The sequence below is a fragment of the Mus musculus genome, chromosome 16, assembly GCF_000001635.26.
Source record: "Mus musculus strain C57BL/6J chromosome 16, GRCm38.p6 C57BL/6J".
In the NCBI taxonomy this organism is placed as follows: domain Eukaryota; kingdom Metazoa; phylum Chordata; class Mammalia; order Rodentia; family Muridae; genus Mus; species Mus musculus.
In genome coordinates, this window is record NC_000082.6 from 73,959,521 (window position 1) to 73,985,726 (window position 26,206).

Below are 26,206 nucleotides of genomic sequence, written 5' to 3' on the forward strand. Positions count from 1 at the left end.
CATGCTCTTTATAAATATCTGAAAATACATTTCAAAGACCAGCTAAGGAGCTGTCCCATATTTGGTAAATTAATCACAGAGTATTTCATTGATATGACAGTTGGATTGAGATATAAGACAGAGAGCGACAGCTGCTAACGCAATTGGCTCCTTCCTGTCCCTTTACGTGACAGTGCCTCTCCAAAAAGTAGCACTGTGACATAAATCTGACCACTTGTCTACCAGCTTTGCAGTTATTAAGCAGTAGACTGCAATGAAAGCTAACACTTGGAAGCCAAGCTTCCCTTCTTGTTGGCTAGGCAGGAGAACTCCGAGCCTACTCCCTGACAGGTCAATTATTCCAGTACTCTGTTTCTTTCTCCAGATCTGAAAGAACGCGAATCACTGTTCATTGCTCTCAGACTCAGTCCAGCTGAGTCCATTTGTTACATTTACCAGGCCACAGAAATGTGGACCAAATACTAAAAAAATTCTGTTCCACAAAAAAAAAAAAGTCTACTGCAGTGAAACTGGTTTTGGGAACAAGGCTTAAAATTATCTTAAATTATAATTATTTGCCCCATTTACTGGTGAAACAAGTTTGCAGTGTAGGGGAAGTTTAATAGAGCATAAACATCTTTGGAAATGTTAGTATTATTTTGTTTTTATATATCTTAAAAGTAGTATGTTTTCAAATGTATTCACTTCTGTCTACGTTGATGTATCTCATTTCAAATCAACATGAAGTTAATATTTTTATTGTGCATGGACATCAGCCTGTTGGTATGTGTAGCATGTTTACAAAAGGTTGTTTCACTTGACAGAAAATGTTTTCAGGGTGAAAACTCTTTTTTTAAAAAAAATTAGATATTTTCTTTGTTTATAAATGAACCCACACACCTATGGTCACTTGGTCTTTGACAAAGGAGCTAAAACCATCCAGTGGAAAAAAAGACAGCATTTTCAACAGATGGTACTGGCACAACTGGAGGTTATCATGTAGAAGAATGCGAATTGATCCATTCTTATCTCCTTGTACAATGCTCAAGTCCAAGTGGATCAAGGACCTCCACATAAAACCAGACAAACTGAAACTAATAGAAAAGAAAGTGGGGAAGAGCCTTGAGCACATGGGCACAGGGGACATTTTCTTGAACAGAACACCAATGGCTTATGCTCTAAGACCAAGAATTGACAAATGGGACCTCATAAAATTACAAAGCTTCCTTAAGGGTGAAAACTCTTACAGGGAGTACAATTGTGTTCTCCCTGTTTTACTCTGAGAGCAACATGCACTAAAAGCAACATTTACTAAGAGTAAAAAGACTGGTTAAAATGTCACTATGAGTTGACATCTGTTCCAAATATGGGGTAGAGAAATGGAATTCTTCTAAGAAGGTGTCCAAAAAAGAGATTGTGGCTCACATTGCCCTTCCCTATGAGGAAAACAGACTGATAGATGCCAGGCTTCACTATATTCCCAAACAGCAGTCACCATAAGACAGTTTTGTGTAAGAGAATGTCTTGCAGAATGTCTTCTGAAGCCAAATGAGTGAGGTCCTGATTCAACCTTAGGAGTATATTATGATCAGATTCAAATGGACTAAAACTGAAGGTGTAGCACCAAGTTTTAAGAAAAGATGAATTTATTTTTTCTTTTGTTTTTCATATAGGTCTTTATGTGAGATATGCATTCTAACCACATACCTGTGCATGCACACACACACACACACACACACACACACACACACACACCCTCACACTCATACACACACTCATGCTCACTTTCACACAGATACTCGCACACACTCATACACACATACACACTCATACACATCCTCTCTCTCTCACACACATACTCACACAGACACAGAGACACTCATATATACTCATACACACACACAGTGAGACACTCACACACACTTATACACAAACATTCACTCTCATACACACACTCATTCACAGACACAATCAAATACACACACACACACATACATACACACATACATATGTTCCAACCATTTTACTTCTTTATTTTTTCCGAGAGTATTAGAAGAAAATTACACTCCTGGATTCACTAATATATGATCCTTTTATGGTCTTCCAATTAGTATAAACAAGAAGTATAAAATAATCTGTCTTAAATACAAGGTTCTTTTAACTAGAGACCATTACTGACCTTCCTCAGTGGTTCGGACTGTTTTCGATTCACTGTCCATTCCTTGGAACTCGTTAAAATACGGCCGGACTTTAATTTCATAAGTCACCCCCTTTTTCAAATTCACAAGGACAGCACTCCTCTCAGTCGGGACTTTGGCGTCTAGATTCTGCCACACAGTTGAGGCTTGTAGTCCCGAAGTCTGACGGTACATCACTCTGTAGCCCTGAATAAACTGGGGTTGTCGGTCCACCTGCAAAGTGGCATAGGATAGTTCAAAGAAACAAGGAAGACATCACTGAGCACTTTGCCCCTCTCTGACCTCTTCATGGTCATCTGAGTTAACGACAAGGTCTTCTCATTCATGCCTGCCTCAAATAATGTCCTTCAATGGCATGCATATATTGTTATTTTAAAATCTTTCAAAAGTGATGAGCACGCCAATTATGTCCACATCTCAAAATGACTCACAATGTCTAAGCTGGAGTTTTGTTTCTCATTGGTTTTATGTTCTTCTGCACTAAACAGTTCTTAGTTTCCTGATAATATATATAATATGTCATCTGGCAACATCATTTCCTTACTATTTTCTTATTCAGAAGCTTTTGATGTTGTTCTTACTATAGGTGCCAAGAACCTTACTGACTTCTGTGTACGTAAAAGGGCAATGGAGGAAGGTTCCTTAGTCGTCCGTGTGGAAGGGGGACTTTAGCTAATAATTACTCAATCGTCAAGATACAACCACAATAATTAAGCAACTGCGACGGTAACACATTGGGATATAGAAAGTCTAGCAGGGGCAGGATGTTGAGTTAGAGTACAGACAATCTCCCTGAAGTCACAACTTCTGTGATCTGAATGAAGCAGGAATGTTTACTGGCCTGTGTATGGCTAAGCCAGAGGCGAGAGCACAGCTATGAAGCCCCATTATGTTTTAAAGAGTATGGAAGTTCTTAGCTCTCAACCATGTTCAATTCAAAGCACATCATTTTAGCAAGTTCTCCCCTCTAATATTTCCATCTTGCATGTTTTGACAACTTCCACATCTTTCCCTATATTACACAGTGGCGATTACTTTTAACTACATGTCTGAGCTTTTGGATCTGAGAGGTTATTAAGATGTTCTCTTCACTCTTTGAGGCCTGGGTGACAGCTCAGTTGGAAAACTGCTGTCCTTGAATGCTTGAAAAACAGACTTAGAGTCTAGAACCTACATTGAAAGAACAACAAAAGCACAGGTGTGAGGATGTTACCCTGTATGGAGGAGGTGAGGCCACAGACTACTGGCCACCCAGCACATCCTCTTTGGCAAATCCCAGCTCACTGACAGATGCTAAATTGTGCTAAGAGTGGTGTGAGGAGAGTACCCACTGTTGCACATCCTTGTGTTTGCTGCCTTCCCTCCCCACTCTCAAAACATCCCAAAGTTTTCTAAGTTTTATTTGTTCATTTTGTTTTTTTAAAGAGAAGTATTTTTCAGAGTGTTATTAGTTCTTTGAAAGTGTCATACAGTGGGTTTGGATAATATTAGCTGCTCCTCCAAACCTTCCTGGATTCTCCTTGCTTCGCTTCCCACCCAACACGATGCACATTTTTGTAAAAAAAAAAAAAAAGGAAAAGGAAAAGAAAAAGAAAAAAATCCTTCTAAAAGACATGTTTGTACTGTCCAAATATTCTTGGATGTATGGCCTTCTACTGAAGAGTGGTCAACTTATCAATGGCTATATACACTCATTTTAATAACCCTTTCTTTTTCAGCTGCTAGCAATTATCAAGAACTCCACAGTTTGGGGTGGGATTGTGTGCACAGTTCTGCCTCTAAGCTGATACTTGTTTCAACTTGGGCATGCACAGGGTTTGAAGAATCTGTGTCTACTGCTGCTCTTTTCAGAGGTTTTAATGTCCCTTCAGTTACAGAACGAAGTGGCTTTTAGGTTTTAGCAGTCATAACAAAAAGAACGTCAAATCATTTTCCTGGTGTGCCTTGCTTTATCAATGTATGATTTGAACATAACCTCCTATAGCTGCTTCTCTAATCAATGCCCCATACCACAGCTTAGTCGACATATGCTGAGGAGCTAGAAGCCAGCCATTCCACTGTCAAAGTGTAAAATTTAGTGAAAAATAAATGAAATGACCTCATTTCAAGGCAGTTGTGGAAAAATAAAGAAAGTATATGAATTTTTACTACGGCTTAAAGAATTCAATTATCTGCATGCTATAAACAAAAGGCTTTTCTTTTATAAAGCAACCTGTAATCTTATGTGTTCAGTTGTAGTGTTACATCTTTTTGAGAGAAAGCTACCAACTGATGAATAATAAGATTGCATTAGTATTTTCATGAAGAAATGAAAAAAACCTGCAAAACTTCAATTAAAATGGATAGAACAAAGGAATTTTCTTTCTCTTTAGAATGCCCCTGCTAGAAGCATTGTTGAACATGCATGTGTGCCTTACAAGCAAATCTTAGGGTGATAGATGAGTCTCAAAAAAATAGAAATTCCTTTTCCACTTGACAGATTTTAACCCGCAAAGATTCTCAGGCATTAGAGGCATCCATTATGAGGCTGTATCAATAAAAATTAAGGTCTAATAAGGAGGCTCATGCACCGTCATAGAATCTCAGTCATGCTACCAATTTGTGACTGTAACAAAGTGGTGTGATTTTTGAAAAGCAGAAGTTGCTCTGACATAAAATTAGGCAACCAAAGAACAAAAACTAAATTCATGAGAATCAAAGAGAATTGCATTTCATCAAAACTGACAGAGTTTTAAAAAGCAATCCTTGCCACATGTGTTAAAGCAGCAGTAAGCTTACATTTTATAAACTTGTCTGAGTTCCCTTTAAGTGAATTTATATACCGAAAGAAAGGCATAACTCACAATAATAGCTTGTTAATACTGAAAGAAACAAGCTGTGTTTTAAAGAAGAACATTAAGCAGCTGTTTGGAGATGAAGGGAGTCTGTAAATCAGGGCAAATTGGTTTTATCCATGTTTGGATTTCATTAATTAAGTGTGTTAGGTACTTTTATGAAGCTAGTGTTTACTACACAGCACTGCTCGCTCACTCCAGTGAGCACAGCCATCAACTGGTAGATAGTAATGGTCTACGTAATAACAAGAGTTTAACTTAATTTTGTGTGGTTGGGAGGCACTGCTTAGGGGGAGGGAAAATGTTATTACAGGTGAAAGCGAAGAGGAATTTGCTGAAATCTGACCTTACAAACTGAAGAGCATTGAGCGAATAAAGGCTCTATACCAAGCTATGCTAGCTCATCCTGACAACTGACCAAGTTATGTCTTCGGCTGGTTACCAATTTTATTAATAAGCAGATTTGAAGATAGGTGTTCTTAAATTTAGTATTTACTCTAATCAACGTCTAGTCACAAATTCTTGGGGTTTAAATCCCTAAGTAAAAGACAGTAGAAATTATGGTATTAATAATGCCTCTCTCTTAAGTACTAAGTAGAGAGACCTAGAATACCTGTCTTCCAGTTCTGGAGCCTGATTTGATTTTTACCATTACCTGTTTAACTTTCTGAACCTGGGGATATTTACTTGCTCCAGATACCAGGAGTCACCTTCACACCGGGCTCGAAACAGTGAATCATTCACTTAAGTGAACGGACCCTGTAGTCTGTGGTGTGGAGATGAGAATTTACAAGGCATTTAAATATGCATTCACAGGGCATCTTTGTTCAAAAAAAAAAGAAAAAAAAAGACATACTGAAAAAAGAAGGGAGAGGGAACTTTTAAATTAATAAGCTATGTTCACCATCTACAGCTTCAGTTTTAAAAACATAAGAGAATAAAAGCCTCTGTCTGAAGAGAAAATCCAAAAGTTTTCTTGGGTGAGCCAGTTGCTACTTGCCATATCTTTGTACCAGAGGGGTTCTAAAACTGACTTTGAAAAAGCACTCTCTGCAGGCCAAGTGTTCTGGCCCTAAGCAAGGGTCTCTAAGTATTTCTGCCCCAGAATCACACCACTACCACCATAAAATCTTTTTTTCTTTTTTAAAGCAAGTTTTGCTACTGCAGCACGGTCTTTACAGTTGGTTTTCATTACATTAAGAGTCGTTCTTAGCAAAGTGATAGTTATTTGGCTTTAACTTTAGTCTCAGGTAAGGGTTAGGAGGTGAATGATTTTGCTTCTGGTTTTGTTTTTGTTTTTGTTTGTTTGTTTGTTTGTTTGTTTTTCAGTGCACAAGTCCTGTGCATGTCCCGATTGTCACCTGGCGGCCATTGTGACCCACTTCAGATGGTCTTAACACCAAACAGGGACTGAAAGATTCTGTCCCACACATCCTAACTGAAAATGAACTAACATGAGTGGAATAATCTAAGTATACAACCTGTCTATTTTTGTGTTCTTTTATAAAAAAATGTCATTTGATAAAACAAATAATATTTAAATATGATTTTAATGGCTCCTGTTCTTAGATATGCTACTTCCATACTCCTCAATCTCAGGGTATATTATTAAACTCATGTTATAAGGGGAGTCTTTTGTTGTTAGCTTAGTGTCTAATATACTTAAATACCTTATTGACTAAATTTTTTCTGGTGCATATAATATGTTATAGCATTTATCAGTGTGTCATATTTCTGAACTGAATTTTTGCCCCTACATACAATGGCTCGCAAAATCTGTAATATACTCTGTACTGAAAATTCCCTTTGAACTGTATATGTGCAAAGTAATTAAAACTGGGAGAGAACCCTGAACAATATTTTTTATTGTCATATATACCTCATATAATTTCACCAACTTATTGATAAAAGTATATACTCAGCCAGGCGTGGTAGCACACGCCTTTAATCCCAGCACTCGGGAGGCAGAGGCAGGCGAATTTCTGAGTTCGAGGCCAGCCTGGTCTACAAAGTGAGTTCCAGGACAGCCAATACTACATACACAGAGAAACCCTGTCTCGAAAAAACATATATATATTCAACCTGTTTAGTTGAGAGTTGATGTAAAGTGTGATACAATCGTTTCTCTACCATGACCTGAATGTCAAGACCTAAGAACCAGTGTAGTTTACTTACTTACTTAGCTACTTCCAAAACAATGACCACAGGTACATACAGTAAACTATATCTTAACTACTAATTAAAAAATGAAAGTTGGAATTATACCAAGTGTGCCAGAATGGTTACAACCTTCAATATAGAAAATCTTAAGTGTTGATGAATGGGAGAGAAAGTGGAAAATATTTGGAAGAAAGAAGTCCACCACGACTATATTAGTTAGAATAGATGAACATTTAGAAAACATTTAGCAAGTTCAATAAAATATTAATTTTCATGTTAACACACTGATAAAAATCCATGGGAATAAACCAAAGGTGAATGAAAATGCCCACATTCAAAAATTATCTACAAATTGTTGTGGAAATATTATGCATATTAGCTAAGAAAATGAAGTATTCCAAAGGTTTACCAAGTAAAGATATAAAAAGCATATATGGACTCTGTATAAAACAAACTATTATTTATGACTACTTCACATAGAAAGGGTAGACAAGTAGATTTTATATGTGTACACTGCAAGACATTACATGCTGATGATTACTGTGACATGAATGCAACTCAAACATTTTTTTCTGGATGAATGAAGCCAGATACAAAAGTGATTGCTGTGATTTCTTACACAGCAACACTCCATGCAAGGAGTCTAGAGCAACATGGCATTTATTGGGTGACATGGGATGGGGATGGGTTCAGGAGGGAATGATTACGAATGGGCACAGGGTTTCATTCTGGGATGACTTTACCATGGCAAATTTTGACTTTGGTGATAATCTTAGAACACTCATCATGCTAAAAGTATTCACTTGATCCCTGTAACTTTCGCATGTTGACTGCAGCTCAGTACGTCTTCTAGAAGTCAGGCCAGGAAGGTTAGACTTCTATTTCAACATACCTTTTACTTATTACTCTTCATACAGGTTTACTATTGAATACTTTACTCTGTTTTCATCAAGTACCTTGAACTGAAAAGGTGATTTTAAATTTTGTTTTAGGTTTGTTTGCCCTTTTTTTCCTATTAAAATTCGAAATACATTTGTTGCTATACATGAAGCTTAATATGTTCTATGAAAACTTACCGTCCATGTGACTTGAACAGTTGTAGGTGTCAGGACAACTGGATTATGGAGACGAACAACGACATCACCTAATTCCTTCTGCACCTGTCTGTGGTCCACTCCTTGTGCTGGGGGGCTGATATCTGTAGTGAAAGGAGAAGACCACTCCTAATTTCAAAATTCATTAGTAACTTCCTGTGCATTTGATATCATCCTATGTAGAACTAATTGCCAGATGGATATAGATATGTTATGCTATAAAAAACCTTGGCATATAAATATAAACACATTATGTATATAAAAAGAATCAGGTGTGTGTATATGTATTCCATGATGGTATGACACAATTTGTTATATGTATCTTCATCAAAATTTTCTATTCAAGATTCTTTGTAACGCTTCAGCCTCACATAGAAGAGGATCATTAAATTCTGAGTTAGAGTAGAGACTGTACCCTACTTCTTGTCCAGAAAGATTATCTATAGAGATGATGAGGCCCTGAAGTATTTTCCGAGTTTTAAGTTAAGATCTTAAATTGAAAAGATAAAGGGTTTTTTTTTTTTAATAAAAATGCCACACATATGCCAAAAGAGCACTTGAATCAACACATTCCCATGTCAAGGTAAAGTTTCACCAAAACTATTTGATTTAAAGAAAGTTGTCCAATTCTAAATGTTTTTAAAATTAATTCCTTCTGCTCTTTCCTCAGTTTGTATTGCAGCATCCTTTTTTTAAATTTTTTATTACATATTTTCCTCAATTACATTTCCAATGCTATCCCAAAAGTCCCCCATACCCTCCCCCCACTCCCCTACCCACCCATTCCCCCCCTTTTTTTTTGGCCCTGGCGTTCCCCTGTACTGGGGCATATAAAGTTTGTGTGTCCAATGGGCCTCTCTTTCCAGTGATGGCCGACTGGGCCATCTTTTGATACATATGCAGCCTGAGTCAAGAGCTCCGGGGTACTGGTTAGTTCATAATGTAACATTCTTACAGAATTTAGAGGTCTATATCTTAACTGTGATTTCATTGTGCTAATTTTAACTAGGATGTAAGTAATTAGGAGCAACATACTGTAATTTTCTTTTATTTCCCTTTTTACATTCTTGACCTAAGCAACAAAGTAAAATGTGAATTGCTTTAGAGCAAAATGGTCCTTTATCTGAATACTATCAACCTTTGCTGATGTATACAGGTCCTAATGTGATATTCACCTACAAGTATTTAGGAGGTTTAACGAAGAAAATTATTTTCAAAGTAAGTGGTTATTAAAGGAATTGAAAACTCAGACCTTGAAAGCCAATGTGTTCTTTGAAATGAAGTGCTCTGTAGATTTCCAAACAGCTGAATGTGTGACATCACAAATAAATCTGACATTCAGATACAACACATGAGTTCTCCTATGAAATATCTGTTACAAGACTTTAGGTCATCAGATATGTGAAATTTCTCAGTTGGAACAAGCCAGATCTCTGTCTCTGTCTTTATCTCTGTCTCCCTCCCTCCCCCTATACCACACACACACACACACACACACACACACACACACACACACACACACAATTCATTAATCCATTAATCTCTGTTGACCTTTTCACTGAGTCTTATATTCTGAGTCAATATTTCATGCCTGGCACAGTTACTCAGGATCATGAAGGTATGTGAGACTGCATCACAAAGGAACTCCTCTCAACCTTGGTCTTTCTCTACCTCGAACTGCAGCTGTACATCCAACAATGACTGCTATCCCCACAGGTATAGCTAACATACAGTCTAAAATTTCTTGACTTAAAAAAAATCGTATATCTCTTCCATTTCACACTCAGTCATTTAATTTACTCCTTCAATCCAGACACCTTAAAAGTGGTCGCATAGGGATGAGATAAAATGTAACTACTTTCAGGTCTTCAAAGTCTTTGTTGTGCTTTCTCTCTCTCTCTGGAGACAGGTTCTTTACCTACATACCCTTCATCATCATGGAAAATTAAGCACACTATGGCGGAGAGAACAAAAGCAGAGTACCATCCCCTCCTCCCTCAACTGTCATCGTGTCAGCCACGCTCCCATCACGTGGCAACTTTATTTGACTTCATTCCTTTACCGCACCCTTTTCTGTGATAATGGCATGCTAGTCACTACCCCTGAACGACATTGTAATTATAATAATATTTTATGGCTGCATGGTGCCTTTCATAGCATAAAAATACTACTTGAATTATATATCTTTCAAAAGCTCTTGCAAATAAATAATTAATCCTTTCTCTAGAACCCTGTGGGGAGTAGATTGTAACAAACAATGAAGGTCCCATTTTCTATTGTACTATTCCTTCTATTACTAGTAGGGAAGGAAAGGATAATATAGCATTCTGTATAAAACCTGCATAGCAGTGACTTCTGTGTCATGACTTCTAAGCACTCCCCTACTCCTGCCTATAGTAAAGGACAGGTTACAGAAAAGGTGGAGATGAAAATTTCCATTCATTTTAATATTCTATTTGATAGTGGTATATTAGTCAGAAGAATCACCTATGCCAAGAAGAAGGACTTATTTATTCTTTTCTGAAATAAATATCGCTTGAAATAACCAAATATTATATATATGCATATATATATATATACACACACACATATATACTGTGTGTATACATAATATAATTATATATATGTTTTTTGTGTGTATATATGTATGTATATACACACACACCTACACAGACACAGGCACACACACACACACACACACACACACACACACACACACACAAAACACAGTAGTGGTTGTTAAGCATCAGTGCTATACAGTATAGATGCCATAGTAACTCAACTCAGGGCTCTGACCTCCTTTTGTCTTTAGATTTAAGCCTGAAAATGTCTCTCTAATAGATTTATGGTCACTAATACTCGTATTCAAAATCCACACTGGGAGATCCACTTTCCTGGGTGGATTGAGGAATGAAACACAAAAACAGAAAAATAATTCTGACAATGATGTCTGGGCATCTATTTTTCAAGGGTTTATTATTTTTTTCTATTGTGTAATAGAGAAGGGGAAAGGTTTTTTTTTTCACTCAGAGATTCTCATTTACTACACACGTACTTAACTATTTGTTTGCTTTACCTAGAAACTAGCTTTAGTACTCTCAAAGCATACATCATAGCAAGGCAGTCTGAAAACCTTTTCTTCCATGGACAAAATTCAGAGTATCATGTACAGTCTGCATTTACACATTTGTTTTGCTCATGCAATGCCCAAGTTTTAAGTTGATACACCCTACTAAAGCCAGCAATTTTTCACAGCTGCCAAAATTACCTTGTGTGCGTACAGGATCCGACATAGGACTTGGATCACTGAGACCTTGTGGGTTGATCGCTCTGACCATAAACAAGTAGATTGTGTTGGGCCTCAGCCCCCTTACTGTATACAGAGTTGTCTTAACATGGTTTGCCACTGTCTGCCAGCTATTGCTCACCGATTGGCTGAAATAAGAACAGAAACTGATTTAACCGAAAGGATTTAACAATATCAAATGGTGTTGAGTGTCAATGACAAGGGTCAATGGCTGAAATATTAAGCAGACGAACACAAATGCACAGCACTTGAAGTGTTCAGCCCAATAATGAAACGTTTGGATGAGTTCAGTTTATTCAACAACAAAGCCGAGCCCACCTAAACGAAGGGCCATGCACAACAAAATTAAACTCAGCCCAGGAGATGGGACAGCACTTGCTAAATGCACAGCAGCCCACTAAATGAATACCTGTAAAAGAAACAGAGCCAAAATCACAACATCGATTTTGTACAATAAATATGGTCCTCACAAATGCATATGTATATACCTTGAAAAGAATTAACCTGCAGAAAGAATAAATGGGCTACAGAGTAATTTATGCCAATATATTTTCCTGTAACAAGGTGTGTTTTCGTTTGCAGCAATTCTGCATGCAATTTTATAATAGAGCCTTCTAAAACTAAATATCTGTAAAAGAAGAGAGGAAGCATGTAATGAATATTTTCCCCTTGGTTACATTTTTAATAGAAATTTACATTACTCAGTATTGTGATCTCTCATCTCTAAATGATGAAGTAGCTCAGATTCTGTGGGGGGAACCTTTCACAACTGGCCACAAATGGATGCTATTTTAGAAAGCTGTATCTAAGGTCAAATACAATTTTCCTAAAAATAATTTTAAAGTGGGGGGCTTTTAGGGCTTTGTATTTTTTAGCATCAAAATGTGCTTAGACATCAAGCATTAAGAGTAATGAAAAATATTATTTTAATATTTGAAAGCATGTAGCTATCATACACTTGAATATGTAGCAGGAAAACTTTACATAGTAAGTGACTATTTGTCCTGATGCTGATAAAACAAAGTGGCTGTCTTTCAAACTGTGAAACATCAAAGGAAACCACAATGAAACTGAATGTAAAACTAGAGCACATACACTTTCCCATTTGTTATTAATCATGTTTGGATCGAAAGTGTAATAAAATTCAATGATTTATGAAGTACACCTCTGGACTCATGATGATGTTTCCATATAGCACATTGAAATAAATATCTTTTCATTCAACAACTATAATAAGTACATGGAACTGATTTCTTAACCTGCCTTTCAATTCCCTGCTTGAATATCTAATATATTTATTGAAGAACACAGAAACAAAAAATATTAGAATTATTTTACATGTACACTCTAATTATTAGGATCAAATATCCCCAAATCTAGTGTGCCAATACACATTGGATAGCTTTAATAAATATATATGTCCAGTTATTGTGGATTCTGTCTGTGTTTAACGTCCCAATGTGATACATATAGGTGATACATATAGACATGGCATTTATCTCAGCTCTGAAGAAAAATAAGATTATGAATTCATCAGAAAATGGATGACGTGGAAAGTATACTGTTAAGCAAGATTACTCAAACTGAGAAAAAAATAGCCTGTGTGTTCTCCCTCAAGTATATGTGTGTATAGGTATGGAGCCTATACACACATATACACACATATACATATGTATATATGAAAAACATATATATATGTGTGTGTGTGTGTGAGATACTTAAAACATTTGAAGGTGTCTGAAAGAGTACAAAAATAAATGATGAGAAAGCACAGAGTATAGGCAAAAGGAAATGTGTCACAATATGAATATACAGGAAAAAGATGGAGCACTTACTTTATAAAATACCTCTTTATAAACATAGCAATAGACAATGAATTTTATTTTTAATCTTGTTATTAACTCATGTCTCATTCTGCATAGCGAAAAGAAAGTGGACATTCTTAATGATCCTGAACTTGTCCTGGACATAAACCATCAGGTTGGCTCAGGTGAGATTGGAGGATTCAGTAGCTAAGACAAAAAATCTAATGGAGAAATGAAACAGGAATTGCCTCATACCTGAAAGCCTCAATGATATACGCGCTTGCAGGAAGAACGCCAGGTGTACCTGGCTGCCAGGATAAGGTGACACTGTTCTTAGAAACATCAGTGACCTGAGGTTTGGATGGTGGTCCCGGGAGGTCATTCATATCATAATTTTTACTGATTGTTGCTCCAGATTCTGCAGACAACACACAGAGAAAACTTTGTTCCTGATTATGTAAGCAGACAATAAGGCTCGAGAGAAGGAAACATTAAAGAAATTGACTTGACAGTGTGCAATTCATCTTCATAAATCAGACGGTGGTAAGCTATTAGCTGGTTTTCCTATGTGGTAATAAATGTAGACTTTTTATGCATAATCAGCATAATCTCTGGCATTTCAGAAGAAATAGAGCAACAAGGTTTTGAGGTGCAATGCATGCAATTCCCCAGACACCATGTTATGTGCCAACTAATGTGTGAATTCAAAATTGACATTAAATGCGACTTAGATCTACATCCAATGCATGCAAAATCTTGATCCGCCATTAGATTTTTATTTAAATATAACTCTCACTAAGAACTCACCTGTTACATCCAGCACTGCACTCCAGGAAGTCTCTCCACTGGAACTTGTAGCCACACAAGTATAAGTGCCAGTATCAGATATCTAGCACACATGGAAAGAAAGAATTCATGTGACCAATATTTAACAACTCAGCAGGAGTTAGAGTCAATCATGTGTGTGTGCGCGCGCATGCGCGCGCTTGCGTGTACGTGTGTGATTTAAGCAACCTTTTGTTATAACAGTTATTAAACGCTTTTTAAAATTACATTTCTGCAACTAAAAGTTATTTATCTGGGAAGGGTTATTTATTAAGTTTTCCTGTGTCCATTGTAATATTTACCTTTTAAGTTTATTTTCTTGTGGGATTCCATTGTGTCACTGTCAGATATAAATGATCTAACTTAGAATTCATGTAGAATTCTACATGCATACTATGCTTTGCAAATGCAAGGCTGGCTTTTCTGTCTCAGAGAAAGTATATTTCAATAGACAAAAGTACCTAGGACTAAACAGACAATGAGACAGCCATACCTCTGAGACTCCTAATGTATTTTAAAAGAATATGTATATTCTTTTACACACACACATAATTTAAAATTTAAGGAATACATTCTCTAGTTATAAGTAAAAAACAATCAATAACAAAGTGGTATCTCAATAGCAAAGTGGTTTCATCTCAAGACAAAAAAAAAAAAAAAACTGAGTGAGGTTGGTTAGGTGGTTACCCATCTTCCTGATTAGTTTCACCTCCTTATTCAGGACCAGCACAGACTGGCGCACCCTAGGGATCTCTGGGTGAGTATCTCTTTGAGCACCTCACTCTCAAGCACGACTAGGAGATCTCTGTGCCTTCCAAGGGGCTCCCCCTCTGCTCTGCACCAGCCTGCCTTGGGACCTCCACCTGAATGAACCTCTCAAGCCACTAGGCAGCTTTGTAACTGCCCTGGAGCCTCTGTCAAGTCTTAGACCAAGTAAAAGTAAAGCTTTTTGAGACAGAAAAAAAAAAAACTAAGTGAAAAATAACAACAAAAAGCAAAACAAAATCAAAACTACAACAAGAAGAAAACAATACATATGGAGTTTTGTCATTTTGAAATGAACACAATCAGAATGAGCCAAAATCTAGATCTTTTTTAAAAACATCCAAATTCATTGATCATTTAAAATGTCTTTGTTGCTCATCAAGAACAGTCAAAGACTTTGAGAATGGTTGAAGATATGATCAAGAAAGTTATCTTTAACAGCTGTAAAAGTAAAAAAAAAAAATCTTGACAAAAAGTCTGAGTATTAAAACTTAAAACACAAGGGTCCTCATAATGCCCAGGTTTTAGAAGGTTGCAGTACTAACATTTATTGCTAATAAGTTGGTGGGGTAGGAAAAATAAATGTGAGCAAAAGCCAAAGAAAAGAGATTAAGGCAAACAAAAGACGAAGAATTTAAGTTCTGTGATGAGTGTGAGTCTGTTCATGAGATGTGGAAGGTTATGGAATATCATACCTTCCATTTCAAAATTTATCCATGACTCAGTCTTATAATTGATTCCTAGATAAATCATTACTACATGAAGATACTGCTGTGCTACCACTTTAATTGATTTTAAATGTCATTATATATTTAGCTAAAGGTTGAAATTGCTCTAGCATGTCAGTCTCTTCCATACTATCTCTGTACAATTGTCTTCTATCTTACAGGGATGATAGGAGTCGCCATTGTGGAATAAGCCATCCTTTGAAATGTGGTCGCAAGTGCATTATAGTCATTAGGAATCTCTGCGTTTAAGAAGCATCACTCACAAGCTAAATATAATGAGCTGAGGTTGGATTTTAATGGGATGTTCATTTGAATATGGGCTGTGAATGTGTAAAAGAATTTGCATTTTATTATAGCTGTTGAACTAAAATGTAGCACTTGTTATTCTGTGTAAAAAGAAAAGTCTGTAGGTAATGCGTCTTAACTGCATCCCCCTGTCATTGTGTGGAGATATGGGCCTGACATTAGCTGTGGTAGGTAGGTTTTAATGAGTGCTGGAATATTCAACTTTTCAAAAGATACAGATTCAGATACCAATTAGCTGGACTAGGAGAACTTAGCATCCATCATGATATTTTGTTCTTCTGCCTTATGCACTGAAGAAAGAAATCACGAGACACAAAAGATTGTGACCTATAGGAAACCTCTCGAGTACACCAGTGAAGTGGTAAAGCCTGTCTTAATCCCCCCTTAACAGCAGCCATTGTACAGAAAAAGAACAATGTGTGCAATTTGGAACCGATCAAAGCCAAATAGCTTCTGAGTCTCACTTTTGTGTTGCTATGAGCACCATCATCATGTCCTTTTTCTGTGCGCTTTAACTTTGGATAGGACGTTTTCTGATCAAGAGGGCTTCACTTTCCTCTCCTTATCCTGGCTTTCATCCTTGACCAATTTCTTTAAGAGGAAATGAATAGGTTATCACACTCTGTCACCCCCTTTCTCTTCGGATAGTTTGCTACAAACAATTCTCCTGGGGATGGCATCTTAGAGATGTAACTCAAAGACCTGTGCAAGGAGTCAAAGCTTGTTTGACATCATCAAGCATCTACCTTTAATTACTTCTCTCTAGCATTCCCAGTGATCTCAACTATCCACACACATAAGTCTTTTAGTGCAACAATACAGCGAAAAAGCATTAACCTTCATGGCCCAAGTCTTTCTTTATCTCAGAAAGAGGTTAAAATATTTATGGAAGGACAGCTCATATGAATTTTTTTAAAAACTTCCATTTTGTTAGAAGAAAATTAGTTTTAAATTCATGATGAATTTAAAAACTTATCAAGGCGATTCCATATCAATTTATTTTCCTTTGGCAGAACTTGGTGATATTTTTCACCTAGAAGAATTTAATTTATTGTTATTAAAGTTAATATTAAATATAAATCTGTTAAAGTTTATCTATTATTCTCCTTTTATACAAATATATGCATAGTACACTGATACATTACATATAGATGTGCAATTGTAAATATATTCCATGTTAAGAAAAGAATCCTCTCTCATTGGATAATGTGCAGCAAAATATTTCACCTTTTGCTCTTGCTTTTTAACATAGAAATTTAAGAATCAGTAAATTTGTATCATATTCATTCCTTTATTTATTTATTTGTTTGTTTATTTATTTTATTTATTTAATGTATACGTGTGTCAAGGTTCTTGTGAGAGGTCTTAGGAAGATTACAAGCATAAGTTCTCACCTCTCGTATGTGGGTCTTAGGAACTGAACTCAGGTCATCAGGCGTGGGAGCAGGTATTTTCACCCACCAAGTCATCTCACTTGCTGGCTTTCCTTGTTATATTGTTTGTTTGTCTGCTTGTTTTTCTTCATCTTGGTTTCCCGTTTTTGCCCAAGTGCCAAACCATGCTAATTGTTCTTCCACTCAATAATTTTTTAATATTTTTATATTGTATCATATTAGCTATCACAATTCTGGCTTTCATCCCCAGCACTTAGATTACTGTAGAATGTTCTTCTCTACTGTCACACCTGCTAGCTGTGGCAGTGCAGGTGGCTGTATTATACATGGTTAAGTGACTGGACTATGCTGGCAGGGGACAGGTAACCCTCACAATGCCAGCTCCCAGGTTCCCACTTTTTATGCAATCCTTCATCTCTCTAACATGGAGATGAAACCTTTAGACTTGTTCTGGCCAATAGCACGTTTGAAGGTGACAGATATCATGTCTGAGATTTAGCACCAAGGGCCTGAAATGCTCAATTTCATTGGCAACTTTCATGCTGACCTTGATGATTTGAGCACTCATATTTGGAATACCTAGGTAACAAGAGCTTAGAGGCTACCACCAGCCCACTCTCAGAATAAGGTGGGTCATTAATCTATCTTTCAGTAAAGGCTAGGTAACCAGCTGTCACACCACATTGCTCAGAAGGAAATCAATCCCCCCTCTGTATTCTGGCAAACTCCTAGCCCTAATTGACAATCACAGCACTACAACCATTGTAGCAGAAATTGTAGCTAACTCATACCATCAATTCCATTTTTAACAGGAATTATATGAAACTGTGTGTTGCTTTAAAGCACTGAATTTTTAAAATATAAGGTTGTTAGATATTAGTAGAAAATTAATAAAACATTTAGAATCACAGAGTTTTTGGAGCCACCTTTGATGTAGATCCAAATTATCTCCCTTGGAGGAACTGTCGATCTTATTTGTGTTAATTCACTTAAAACAGGAGTGAATCGTTCTCATCGATAGATGAATATGTAAAATTTGTAGCAACCTAACTAAAAATCTAAGGGCATTGCTAACTATCTGCACATGCCTCCAATAACACAGTTTCATCCTGTTATTCTTGGTTGAGCCAGTTTACCCATAGAACTACACAGTCTTCCTTCGTAGAGTAAAACTAGAAGCATTTCTTGTTCGCCAATGAGTTTAGTTGCCTGCTACTATCCATAACTTCCTATTCAAGATTTCTATTTAAAGAATTGGAGTCAATAAGCATTTCCTTTGCATCCAAGAATACCAGAGTTGGATTCCCAAGACCAAATTACAATAAGGACAACAGTCTTTCCCATGACTTCAGTTACCAATTGTTGAACCAAGTAAAAGTATGATCTTTCATACAATGCTGATGTCAGACTTTTTTTCAATACACTGTATAAATTTTCCTTAGAGAAATACTGTTGATAGGATAGACTCAACAACAACCCAAATACTACGTACCCGTAAATTCTTAATCTGCAGTGTTCCTTGGTCTTGGATCGTGGCTCTTGGATCTCTCCCCAGAAAAGTAAAGCCCTCCTTTAGCCAGCTAATTACAGGCAGAGGCTCACCAGTGGCTTTACACTTCAACAATGCTGTACCGTCTACTGCAAGTGTTTGGTTTATTGGTCCTTGCAAGATTATGGGTGGAGGTCTATCTGTCAAAACTAAAAGGCAAACACATATTCAGAAAATCTTGACTTCCATGACATTCAGTCATCTTAATATATTGACACTGAAAAGTAAGATTAAATACACAAAGTCCTTTACTATTATTAAAACTTACTTTGCCTTTTCAATATCTATAGTCTTTTTCAACTATATACATTAAACCTACCTATGCTGCACTCAGAACATATCATTGTTTTAATTTATTCTGCATTCATTATAATTAAAATGATTTGGGGATAAATTTTGACATTTTAGAAACGTTGAGTTGAATTGAAAAACTTAATCACATTAAAATTAAAATAAAAATATTGGTAGCTTCTACGAGCTGCCAGTCATAAATTGTTCATTTTTTGTGCATATACATACATATTTAAAATAACCCTGTGGGATATATTGCTCATAAAGCTAAACTTTATCTTTGCTTTTTGTTATAAATACTACATATCATAGCAGATGGTGAATGCTATGTTTACATAAGCTTATGTGTTTTGTGGATGACAAAACATTAGACCTTAAATAATTTAAATACAAAATCATTGACACTGGGTCTCCAAACGATAGTCATGACATTTGCTCGAGTTTATTGAGTTAATACACACAGCTAAACAGAGTGAACTAGCCAACCAGAATGCTTGGTGTAACCAAATTCAGTTTTCATCTATAATCAGTATAAATATTCAGCATAATTTTACAATGTTCTATCTCAGTGTGCTTTTTTGCTTATGGAACATCATCCTGTAGCATAATATACATTGTTTTTAGAAATATTGTAAACGGTTTAAGAAACATATTAATGTCTGACATTATATAAACGGTTGGTAGAAAAGAGAAATAGTTTAATATTGTGTTTGCTTAAGAATTCATCAGATTATCTCTAAGTCAAACTGATAAGCCCAAGTTAAAAAAATGGCATTTAAGAGGAAATGACTATAGTAGGAAAGAAAAGAAGGATTTTCTTTAATTGTTAAAAGTTTGTATCCTTTAATTTTATATTGTACACGTAAATATGCATGTATATATATATAATTATTATATGAGCAAACACTAGTATATCTTATTTAAATCATACTGAATGTACTCTGCATGCCAGTATATGATAAAAATTAATTTAAACTGATCTAGAATTTAGTACATAGGTCCTTGCATATGAGGACAACTTTGACTTCTGCTGAAGTAAAATCTCTTAAGTCAGTTCCTACAAAACACAATCATCTGTGCATCATAATCTAAAATGTCAACCTCCTATTTTAGAAATTTTATTAAACTTAGAAGAAAAATAACTTAATGGAATAAGGCTCTAGAGCATTATAAAAATTACAACATATCTAGAGAAATGAAAGTTTAACAGAAAGTTTTATGGGTTTTCAAATTAAACTCAATGCACAAAACATTATAAATAATGCTATAATTAAGGAAGAAAGTGGACCTTCATTACATTCTAAACTGTGTGTATCAAGTTTTAAATGCAGCATATCTGTTTCAAGTCAAATAGCTATGCAGAATTCCAGTAATTTCTTATAACCTGCTTTTATTGTCCTATCTCTGACATCATTAGACACAACCAAAGGTCAACTAATTAGAATTTCCCCTTCTTTCCCCTCTACTATCTAAATAAATAGCTCATTGCCTTGAATGACTCTGATCAATAAAGTAATTGAAAATCTCCTGGCTAGCAGAAATTCAGTTGCAGGGAAGTTATGTCTAAAAGGTGACCACAGGTTTCCATGACACTGGAGTCAAAGGTTAAATGAACATTTAGGGTTTCCAGTGATCTGTGAACAACTCTGCGGTCTTCTCTAACTGCATGTTATAAATCCTTAATAAACCATTCCGATAAGACCACAGTGTGGTGTTTATTTTCAGCATAAAGTGTGAAATATATTCCATTTCTATATACTTTTTGAGTCTTATTGACTCTATCCATAGAATGGCCATTACATTATTGTTTTAATGTTGAGAAAAAGTTGGAGAAACAAAAAAAAAAAAAGGAAATGAACTTTGCTCATTAGTAATATTTTTATACATATTTAAAATAAGAATATATTGAATATTTTGGTCCAAATATCTCACTTTCAAAGCTTGCTTGTTTAGGCATTTTCCCTTGTGTAACACTCGAGAACTTTACTAATGTTAATCATTATCTTTTATTCTGTGAAAGAATTATGGAATCATAGAGGACCAAAGCTCTTGCCAGCTAGGGAAGAAACCCTTGGTCATCCTAGTAACCCTTGAATGGGCTTCTTCAATTCCATGGCAGGAAATTCTCTACAGCACCAGCAGGTGCAGTCCAGTCTCTTAACATCTCCGTCGACAGTGTCTGTCTGGCCCTGCACCATTCCTGTGCTAAATTGGGCTTCACCATGCACATATATTAAACATTGCCTTTTAATCCACATGTGAATTCAGATATATAGGAAAGCAAAGCAAGTCTCACCACTTAAAAGAAAAAAAAGAAAGAAAGATAGAAATAGAGAGAGAGAGAGAGAAAATCTGATAGTATAAAGATCAAAGGCCCTGTATCTCAGAAACTTAGTCTTAAGACGGGGGAAAAAAGTCAAAAAGAAGGAGGAAAGCTCAGAAAAATGAAACAAAATTAAGATTTTTTAAAAAAATTTAAGTCATTAAAAAGTGCAGAAGAAATTCCTTTTCACAGCTCATACACTATCTAATCCCTCCCACCTAAGCTGTCAAGTACAATAAATAAACTTCTAGTAAAAAGAAAATCAGCAGACCCTTTTCAACTTCCAGCAGAAGTCAAAATTCAAGGTACACATGTGCAAGCAAAAAATAATAATTTTAGCATCATTACTCCTTTAGAATGCATTTAATTAATTTATATTAGTGAAGGTATAATTAAAGTTGGAAGAATGTCATAATGTGATTAGCTAACTTAAATCTCATTTCTGTCTCACTGATGATATTTAAAGATGATATTTTCTACTCCTCTAGTCAGATAAAAGTATTAATATCCATCAGAATCAGTCACTCCAAGGAAATACTTAGTGAAAACATAGAGATCATATTTGTAAATAGGAGTGATATCATTTGTTTACAATAATGCACCCCGGTAAATTTAATGATCTAAGTAGCCATCTTCGATGTTCTTTTTCTTAGGGGCAATGAGTGGTATGAAATCAGAAAGAATTAGAAACTATTAACCATTGTTGATCTATTTACGTAAATGTAATATATTTTCTAATGAAAATGTATATATAGGCATTGAGGCAATTTTTTTCGACAAATCTAGTATTCTCCCCAAACCTGAAATAAAATAATAAAATAATAAAAAAAATAAAATAAATAATATAAAATAATGATAAAACTAATTCTTTTTATGAGGATTATCGAGCAATGACATCTCACCGTCAGTAACTTCCAACTGTGCTTTAGCTAAAATGCTTCCTGCCACGGTTAGGGCCTGGCAGATGTAGTAACCCGCATCTGAACGCTGGATGTTGGTGATGGTGAGGTCCCCCGTGGGCGACACTGAACATCGGCTGTTGGGCTGCTGAGGTTGATTCGGGAAAAGTAGGTTCTGTGGAAAACAAACAACAACAGAAAACAGTCTCTTCAGTATTTGTCCCTCAGCAAGCAAAGTTTCATTAACAACTATAACCATTTTGGGAATATGGCTGGAAGAATCAAATGTGTATATTTAAAACCTCATGGTTCTGCGATGTCTATATGTTCCATAGTGGGTTTGACTGGGAAATATTTTCCAAGTCATAAACCGTGGGTTACAGAGCTAACGTGTTCTAGCTGGAGGAACCATCATCTGTAGTTCTCAAAATTGGGACTTTCAAATTTAAATTTGGACTTGAACATAATTCGTGGAGTTTTATTGACACACGGATCTGCACAATATTGACTGAATTGGGATCATTAACACAACTTTATATCAACTATCTACTCCTTCGGTTTTGCTAGTTATATATTTCAGCTTTGAAATTTAGTTTCCACCTCTTTAAAATAAGCGGGCAGTATACTACTCATATGACCTAGTTCCCGGGCATTTAAAGCTGTTGACTGTAATGCTAAGTACAGAGGAACCTTATACAGTCACAAACGATGTCAAATATCACTGTTGTTGACCCATTTGAATATGTTAGGACAAGTTCCAAATAGTGTGTCTACTGTAGACTGACCAAGGGAGGGTTCTACTTCTAATTTTTCCTTAGTCACATAGCAGCTTCCTAAAGAGATATGAAAAAAATTGCTACAATTTAAGCAAAGGTAAGACAATTCTTTAAAATAAATAAAGGCTGCCTCATGGCTCTGAAAGTGTGCAGGTAACCTCTACAACCTTCAAAGTGTTACATTCTTTTAAAAATAGTTTCCTACTCACTTCATTAATGCCTGTCACACAACTACTACAGCCCAATCACAAAGCCTTAAAGTTCCTCTATCAGAACAGGATCATTCATTTGGATGACCTGTGCTGTTTTACTGTCGTTCAATTAAGAAAAAACATGTGGATACAATAAATCATACTGAGGTATGTTTCTAGCCGCACTATAAATAAGGACATATCAATTTTTATGTTGTATTTACTTACAAAAAAAGCATTAGAACCCCCTGGGATCTGTTTTGCAATATGGTAATTAATTTTCCAAGTTTGTAATTAAACAATTTCAATAAGTTGAAATCAGGAGGTAATAACATTCAATTAAAGGCACAAGACACATTTTCACCTTAAAATATTTTTACCCTTGAAGTGATGCCAGTGGACGAGGATAAAATAGGGTATTAACACTTTTCAATTACGCTAAATGACTTTAATCCGGCAAATGATGTCCTACTTTAATTAGAAGCTCTTCTCTTTATTGCGACATGATGGATGTCCACTTTATGAGATTCAAGTGAGACACTATAAGCCCACTTTACATAAACATTACCATGCTATTAAATGCTGTCTAAAAGGAGCAATGTTTGCTAGCATGACAGGAATATAATTTCAAAATGCTATTGCCCCTCTCAGAAAGTCGCATTACTCTATAATGCTAGGCATTTTCATATACTAGAACGATAATTTGAGAACAAACTGAATCTCCAGTGGAATCCAAATATATTGCAGTTATAAAACATCTCAAAGAGAAGGGTCTAAATTTTAAGGGCAATTGAAAATGATACAATAACTCAAAGTGCATACTTTCCTGCAATTAGCCATTAGAATACTAATTTGCATTGCACTAATCCATCAGATGGCCTAATTCTCTCTGGGATCTCTTCCTCTACAAGGTAATGTCATTCCACTTTCTAAATGATTCGTTGACATGGAAGGTGGCATTTGATTGACTTTAATCCATCATCTATATTCCCAGGTTGTATGGCACAGGCAAAAGAAATGGATTACAAGTGAAGCCCAAGAACTCTGCAGAGCTCTCAAAGTGTTTGAACACCATGTTAGTCCTAATTGGCACTATCAGCATGTATTTAGAAATGTGGATCATTAACTTCAGGGTTTGGTCTCTTCCTACTGATGGACAGAGACAGATTGCGGTACAAGTTGAATACTGAACTTTTGTGATAATATCTATATTCATTCGAGGAAAATTGACAGTCTGTTCAGAATTTCACTGCTATTCTTAATCTCTCATGCACTCAACTCCCCTAGAGGAGATAATGGTGAAAGAAATAATATTATATGTAACACTGTAAGCAAACCCATACACATAACATCAAATATTATATATCATTATGTATTAATATCTTTTGAATATTATTTCACTTTGTCAGACAATATGGAGTGATGCTTAAAATCTCCTAATAATTACCATTCAGCATCATCTATTATTATGTTAGATATCCTCTATTCACAGGACTAGAGCACCAATGTTCATTTTAAGTTGTATACTTTTAGAGCTACCTATATTATGGATGTTATTTGTATATGCATGAATTTATCTTAACCAACAGCTATTTTTAACTATTGAAAAGACATGATTCTTTTATACCATGTGTTATAATTCTATTTGAAATAAACTTTTTCAGTGAAGAGTCAAAGAACTCCTGAGGAGAAGTTCATCTCTTTCAAAGTCTTCAGAAGATGTGTCAATATCAACTCTTCACATTTAGATAACTTCTCTTATCCATACCCTTCAAAAAAAAAATCACCAGAAGTTGGAGCGGCAAGTAACTATTTGAGAAGAACACTGAGTGCTTCTTTTTTGAGAAATGAATGCCTTCTTGAGTTATTTATAGAACCTTTAGAATGAACAGACAGCTCATTTCAAGAGGGACTTGGAGACATGTGCTTAGTCTAGGTTTCTTAATGTCTCATCTGCTTCAAGCTGGAAATTTGTATTGGCTCAACCTAGAAGCTAAGCACTTGAGAAAATTAATGTGTCCAGTTGAGTTTTCCAAAAGACTTTGAGAGATGATTTTGCCCAGAAGGATCACAGCAAAAACAAGATAGTTGTTTCCTGTGTAAAATTTGTTGTTTCCTGTCTAATTTTATTATGAAGAAATCCAGAGGGGGGAAAAAAGGAAGAATGGAATTTCACAATTATTAAATGAATGTGTGCTTAAGTTTGTTCTCTTTTTATACTGCCCAGGCAGAGGGTTGAAATTGTACTCTATGGCAACTAATACTGTAGTTTTAAATGCTGTTTCATCTCTTTTACACTAAGAAATATTCTAGGCATTTTATATGTGAGACTTCATTTAATCATACCATAACATTATTTGCAAGAAAGCAACATGACTATTGCTGTCAGAAATTTTCAATATCGTTGTTAATTGGCGTTTCAACTATTTTATTTTTATTTTATGTTAGATACAGAATTTAAAAAAAATAGCCCCTTTTAAATAAAGAACCTGTGTTTGAACACTTGACAACCAGTAATTTTAGAATCATTTCTTTCTCAGAAAAAAACACACAGTGAGCATTGATAGAAGCAGAAGACACCTTCTGAGGGTCATGGAGGAAGAAGTTCAGAGATGTCAGAAAAGCAGTCATGCCCCCACTCACCTGGCTGCCTTCTTTCTGCCAAAAAACAGCTGGCTGTGGGTTTCCTTTAGTTTCACAGGGGAATGTCACTGTTCGGCCTTGAGCAACGATCTGATCTCTTGGCCTAACCACAAACTGTGGAGGAGCTAGAATTTGAAAG

The 26,206-nt window shown here is 35.8% G+C and overlaps 1 protein-coding gene across 25 annotated transcripts in view; it reads right to left on the minus strand.

Annotated features, from left to right (window-relative positions):
• Robo2 (roundabout guidance receptor 2) overlaps positions 1-26,206 on the minus strand; it is a 1,555,468-nt gene that overhangs the window by 67,545 nt on the left and 1,461,717 nt on the right. For all 25 annotated transcript variants that reach the window (XM_006523038.4, XM_030249139.1, XM_030249140.1 and 22 more), the window contains 8 exons: positions 26,068-26,192; positions 22,461-22,632; positions 18,888-19,093; positions 14,185-14,266; positions 13,633-13,795; positions 11,534-11,700; positions 8,248-8,369; positions 2,159-2,390 (listed from right to left, as the gene is read on the minus strand). In XM_006523038.4, coding sequence (XP_006523101.1) covers positions 2,159-2,390; positions 8,248-8,369; positions 11,534-11,700; positions 13,633-13,795; positions 14,185-14,266; positions 18,888-19,093; positions 22,461-22,632; positions 26,068-26,192 — 1,269 coding nt within the window. The remainder of the gene's footprint in view (positions 1-2,158; positions 2,391-8,247; positions 8,370-11,533; positions 11,701-13,632; positions 13,796-14,184; positions 14,267-18,887; positions 19,094-22,460; positions 22,633-26,067; positions 26,193-26,206) is intronic.